This window comes from Phaenicophaeus curvirostris, chromosome 2 (assembly GCF_032191515.1).
Source record: "Phaenicophaeus curvirostris isolate KB17595 chromosome 2, BPBGC_Pcur_1.0, whole genome shotgun sequence".
NCBI classification, from domain to species: Eukaryota; Metazoa; Chordata; class Aves; order Cuculiformes; family Cuculidae; genus Phaenicophaeus; species Phaenicophaeus curvirostris.
This window is the reverse complement of record NC_091393.1, coordinates 90,444,490-90,450,854: the sequence shown is the minus strand read 5'-3', so window position 1 is coordinate 90,450,854 and position 6,365 is coordinate 90,444,490. Positions and strand designations below refer to the sequence as shown.

The window sequence follows — 6,365 nt, the reverse complement described above, 5'->3', positions numbered from 1 at the left end:
AATCCTCAGCACAGGAGGGACATGGATCTGTTAGAGTGAGTCCAGAGGAGTACCATGAAGATGATCAGAGGGCTGGAGCACCTCTGCTATGAGGACAGGCTGGGAGAGTTGAGGTTGTTCAGCTTGGAGAAGAGAAGGCTCCGGGGGGAGCTTATAGCAGCCTTCCAGTACAAAGTACTGGGGAAAAGAAAGTAAAAAGTACTGGAAAGTACTTGTCTCCCCAGTACTTAAAAAGCACTTCCCAGGAAGGCTGGGGAGGGGCACTTTATCAGGGAGTGCAGGGATAGGACAACGGGGTAATGGTTTTAAGCTGAAAGAGGGGAGATACAGATGAGATCTTAGGAAGAATTTTTTTTCCTGTGAGAGTGGTGAGGCAGTAGCATAGGTTCCCCAGGGAAGCTGTGACTGCCCCATCCCTGGAGGTGTTCAAGGCCAGACTGGACGGAGCCTTGGGCAGCCTGGTCCCGTGGAAGGCGTCCCTGGCTGGAACTGGATGGGCTTTGAAGTCGCTTCCAACCCAAACTATTCTATGATTAATCTGAAAATTTCCCATTTATTCTCTCCCTCCATACGCCAAAGCCGGGGACGGGGGCACAACGGCCTGAAGGCGGGAGGGTGGTGCGAGCTGAAGGCGGGGGCGCGGCCTGAAGGGGGCGGGGCCTGAAGGCGGGAGCCAGGCTTGAAGGGGGCGTGGCCTGGAGGAAGGGGCGGGGCGTGAGGACCGGACAAGGCCTGGGGCGTGGGCGTGGCCTAGGGCATGGGCGTGACTTGAAGGCACGGGCGTAGCCTTACGGCGGGGGGCGTGGCCTGGAGGCATGAGGGGTGTGGCCTGTAGGCAGGGGCGTGGCCTAAAGAGAGGAGGAGGCGGTGGCCGAAAGGCGTGGGGCAGGGCCCGAAGGCGACGGTGAGAGCCTGAATGGGCGCGTGGCCTGAATGGGCGCGTGGCCCGAAGGCGGGGACACGGCCCGAAGACAGGGGCGCGGCCTGAACGAAGGGGGCGTGGCCCGAAGGCGCAGGCGAGGGTCTGGATGGGGCGTGGTCTGAAGGAGGGGGCGTGGCCTGGAGGCACAGGCGTCCCTTGACCGCGTGGGCACGGCCTGAAGGCGTAGGCGTGGCTTGTCGGGGGCGCGGCACGGAGGGGGCGTGGTCTTTCCGGCGAGGGGCGTGGCCTAAGGACAAGAGGGGATCCCGAAGGCGCGGGCGCGAGCCGGGAGGGGGCGTGGCCTGTCGGTGGGCGTGGCTTATCCTCGGGGGTGTCATGGCGGCGGGGCGGCTGCTGGTGTCCGCGCTGCTCGGCGCGGTGCTGGGCCCGGCGCCGGTGCTGCCCGAGGCCCCGCGGGAGCCGCGCCTCAGGCCGCCGCCCCCCGCCCCCGTACGGCTCTTCACCGAGCCCGAGCTGGCCAGATACGACGGGCGGCAGGTAGGGGCCGGCGGTGGGGCAGCGCCGCCGCGGCCCTGCTGCCTCGAACCGCCTTATAACTTGATTTTTTTTTATTCCTGGTGCGCTATTCCCTCCCTCGCGCGAATTGTGGGATAACTTGCTTTCTCAGGCACTGCAGAGAAGTTTATGGTAGTCATTTATCATCATCAGTGATATAGACAGTTCGAGTGACCCCTCAGCATACTTGCAGGTGACACTGAACTGAGTGATGCAGGTCACACCAGAGGGACGGGATGTCATCTAGAGGGACCTGGAGAAGCGGGGCTGTGTGACCTTCATGAGGTTCGATAAAGCCAGTTGCAAGGTCCTGCACCTGGGTCGGGACAATCCACGGTTTCGAAGCAGGACAAGGATGATGATGTGATGGAGAGCGGCCCTGTGGAGAAGGCTTTGGGGTGCTGGTGGATGAGAAGCTCCACATGAGCCAACAGTGTGCGCTCGCAGCCCAAAGGCCAGCAGCATCCTGAGCTGCATCGAGAGAAGCGCGGCCAGCAGGGCGAGGGAGGGCATTCTATCCCCCTACTCTGCTCTCCTGAGGCCCCACCTGGTGTATTGTGTCCAGTTCTGGAATCCCCAACATAAGAAGGATATGGAGTTGTTGGAAGGGGTCCAGAGGAGGGCCACGAAGATGACTGGGGGCTGGAGCACCTCTGTTATGAGGACAGGCTGACAGAGCTGGGATTGTTCAGTGTGGAGAAGCAAAGGCTCCAAGGAGACCTTATAGTGACCTTCTGGTACCTGAAGGGGCTACAGGAAAGCTGAGGAGGGACTGTTCGCAATGGCTTGTAGTGATTGTAGTGACAATCAGCAATGGGTATAAACTGGAGAGGGGCAGATTTAGACTAGACATAAAGAGGAATTTCTTCACCATGAGAGTGGTGAGACACTGGCACAGGTTGCCCAGGGAAGTTGTGGCTGCCCCATCCCTGGAGGTGTTCAAGGCCAGGTTGGATGGGGCCTTGCGCAGCCTGATGTGATGGGAGGTATCCCTGCTTATGGCAGTGTTGCTGGCCTGCTGTCATCTGTCCTGGGCGGCAGCTGAAGGTTTTGGCCTATTGAAGTCGTGCTCAGACATTTAGATGGCATGTTCCTATTTTATCCTGCGCCTGCTTGACAAGAAACTCATGCCAAGGAATTTCAGATTACCGTGAGTTGAAGCCTAAGTAATTTTCTCTCAATAATTAATTAAACCATGCTTTTAGACCCGTTTTTTTTTCTGCCTACAAGATTACAGAATTAAAAAGTAATTTCAACTTAAGAGTTTTTAGCTTTCTGTGACACAGAAATCTCAGCAGACCTTCACATTCAAAATGATGAAGCCCCATATTGATACACACCCACCTTCTCTCGAGAAAAACTTGCTGGCTGACCTTCTCAGGATCTTCTCTTAGAAGAACCTAACCAGCATCTGACTGAAAATGTTTTGTGTGTGAAAGACGAAACAGAAACACTGGCTTATTAAGTAAAACAGATGTCACCAGATCACATTTGCGTGTGTTCATGTATTTATCTGTTGTTCTTGTAACTGAATAAAGAATGCTGTTTGCCATAGACCTTTTATCTTGGGCAATATCCATCTGCAGTAGGAACAGACAGATGCAGTTGATCACCTTCAAGCAGATGTGTCGCGAGGTTACTTGCAAGTGGGACATGCCTTCTATGATTGTGACATTTAGATGAAAAAAAAATGCCTTCCATATGTTTAAATCCTCAAAGAAAAAATCTTGGAGACAGTTTAAATCACAAGCAAGGAATTTCAAGCGAGATAATGTGTGTTTGTATACACAAACAAATGAGAAAACGCACTACAGAGGATGTCATTCTCTTCTTTGTGTCCTGAGTGCTTATGGATTTCATAGCTAAAAGTAATTGTCTTTTGCCTGTGCTCAAGTGCTGAGAAGATATCGATGGCTTGCTTTCCAGGAAGGAGAGCCCATTTACCTGGCGGTGAAGGGAGTAGTATTCGATGTCACTTCCGGAAAAGGTTAGTTTGTGTCTCCTCTGTTACCTGCTTTGTTTTCATGCCATTATTCAGTCATCTATTTTTAAATATCTCCAATCAGAAAAGTTTAGTTCAATTGCAACAAAAAGAATATACCTTTTCCTTTTTAAAAAAACTCATTTTTCCTCCTCTTTCATGCTAAGGTTTTGTCTGGACCTTATACTGGTTTGAGATTATGGTGCGCATAGACAGACAAGCCAGTGCAGTCCAGTTAGCTGGGGCGCTGACGCCACCTGCCCAGGCTCCCGAGTCCTCCCCACGTGTGAGGTCAGCCCACACAGAAGCCAGTGCTACAGTGTTTTATTGTACTGGGTACATGAACTGACCAGGTCAAAGCTAACCTGGATGTACTCATGCTGCGCCACACAATATCTTTTTGCGCTGGTGTTCTGTGTGTTTTGCTGTTCTGTGCTTGATCAAAACTCTTGGAAGAGCTAACTATGGTTTTGAAGGGTGAGGAGGGATAAGTATTTTTTCTCTCTTAAGATTTTCTTATATCTAAACGGTTTATTGCTGAATTTGCTGTTTGTGCCTTCCCTAAGAAATACAGATGTTTTCATTTGAACCTGGGTTACTTAATCCAATTTTATAGTTCTAGTGATGAAAAGACAACAATGCTTTTAACTGTGAGCTAGCTGAAATAGTCTTTATGAATTATATCTTGGTATTTTACTGATTTTTATTATTTTTTTTAATGGAAAGCGGGAAAGGTAGCACGTGTGCTATAAAATGTTTGGAGGGACCAAGGGGTCCTGGTGATTCACCTTAATGTCATAACAGGTGAACTAATGGCTTGCTGCTTTGTTTGTACTAAGCTTGTTATGTTAATGCAGCTTGTCTGGACATACACATCGGCTGATCTTAAAACCAGCCTGGCCAGTGCAAATTCTGGACTCTACAAACCTCTCATGAGAACATGAAGCACAACTCCCTTAAAAATTAAGTTATATTTAAGACTGCAGTGTAGGAGTTCACCAGTTGTACTGTACAACTCTACACTCTGTTTTGGTTTTTTTTAAGGACTGGGAAATGTTAGCAAAAAGTAGCAAATCAAAAGTCAGTTTTGGAAAGAAGAGCTTAGACTTGAGTTGTTTCTTAGAGTTCACTGGCAAGTGTAACAGGCTGGGAAAAAAGTAGAGGCTGAACATACCATGTACATTGTCAGATCAGCACTGGATTATTTGATTTTTTTTTTAATCTGACAGAATTTTATGGAAAAGGGGCCCCATACAATGCTTTGGTTGGAAAAGACTCAACAAGAGGAGTTGCCAAGATGTCTCTGGATCCAGCAGATCTTACTCACGATATAGTAAGAAACTGGACTATTAGTTTTATTCCATTTTGTAAAGTTTTCTTCTTTTGCTTTGTGTTCTGCTAGTCAATGCACATGAAAAGCTCAGAAAGATGAAGAATTATAACATTAACTTGTATTAATATATTTAAGTCGGTTCACATCTTTTAAATTAAAAACCAAAATGCACTAATAATCATTAAATACATAAAATAGATGTGTTTTTACTGCTCAGGAAAGGTTCAGTGCTAACAGCCCTGAAGAAGAAAGTTTTTAATCTGCGAAATCCATACAATTTACCTAAGCACGTGAAGGGGGAATTACTTGCTGTTTAAAAAGATGCTTCCAAAAAGAGTAAATCACCTCGTTAATTGATTTAGTTTAGCCTCTATCAGTGACATGGCAGTGTATGCTACCTTGGCAGTGGCTTGTTGCTTGAGGTGTGATGTATTTATGCAGGGGAAATGAAGGGAGATTAATCATTTGTTTGACCTGAATATATTAAAATTTTGTCAAGGCTGAATTTGAAAAGCTGACCCTAGGGTTTACACTAATCAATAAAAAGAAAAATACATGGAAATATCTGATTTTTGTTTCCATATTTCATTTAGACAGGGCTCACAGAAGAGGAACTAAAGTCTCTGGATGATATCTTCAATAATGTTTATAAGGCCAAATACCCAATTGTTGGCTATACTTCTCGAAGGATTCTGAATGAGGATGGCAGCCCCAATCTAGACTTTAAACCTGAAGATCAGCCACATTTCAACGTTAAAGATGAATTTTGAGGAACACTTTTGTACCCAGAAAATGCCCAGGGAGAGACATGGTAGAATATTAGATGGATTCCCTCTATTCTAGAGTTCATTACAACGATTAGCTATCTTGAGTCAGTTTTCTGTTTAGAAAATATGTATGTGTGTACACACATTTTTCATAGCATTCTTCCTTCGAGAAAACACACATCTGTATTAGTGTCTTAAACTTGGTGTGTTTGCTCTGAATTATGGAATTTTTTTCATACAGTTCTTCCTGCCTGGATTTCTCTGTTTACAAATGTGTAATATAAAATTACGTTCCTTAGAAGAGATAAGGAAGTTTTTAATAGTTGAAACATGACTGGTCCTTTTGTAAATCCCAAGTTGTTTCCCACTCCATGAAGAAGTGTGAATGCTTTATCTGGACAAACTAATATCAATTCTGTCTGCTTCAGGTGAGTGTGGGTATCACGTGTACAAGCAGATGCAATAGATGCTTACATTTTAAAAAGCATAGTGGGATTTAGGACTTGATAGGTTTGAGAATACTGGATGTAAAAACACACAATCACTTAAAATGCAGTTACTGTGGAATATTTCTGCAAAGCCTACAGGTGTAAACCAAGAAAAATAAATCTTTGGTTTTTACTCGAGAACTACTGTGACATTTTAATTAACACTGTTATTATATTAGTTTTGAATAAATGATACTTTATTTTTCTAAAATAGTTATCAAAGATGTCATCTATATTAGATGATGATGATTTCCTTCTAGCTTCCTCCACTTCTTCTCTGACAAAAAAAAAAAATAGGAAACGGTAGACCACCATTTACCCCACAGTCTTACAGCACAGGTTTGTATAGTAGTTTAGT

The 6,365-nt window shown here is 46.2% G+C and overlaps 1 protein-coding gene across 1 annotated transcript; it reads left to right on the top strand.

Moving 5' to 3' along the window:
- Window positions 1-1,258: 1,258 nt before the first annotated feature.
- Window positions 1,259-6,148, top strand: NENF (neudesin neurotrophic factor). Its single transcript, XM_069850896.1, has 4 exons — window positions 1,259-1,420; window positions 3,365-3,425; window positions 4,649-4,752; window positions 5,346-6,148. The coding sequence occupies exons 1-4, from the start codon at window positions 1,259-1,261 to the stop codon at window positions 5,520-5,522; spliced, it is 504 nt and encodes a 167-aa protein (XP_069706997.1). The 3' UTR covers window positions 5,523-6,148.
- The last annotated feature ends 217 nt before the right edge of the window (window positions 6,149-6,365 follow it).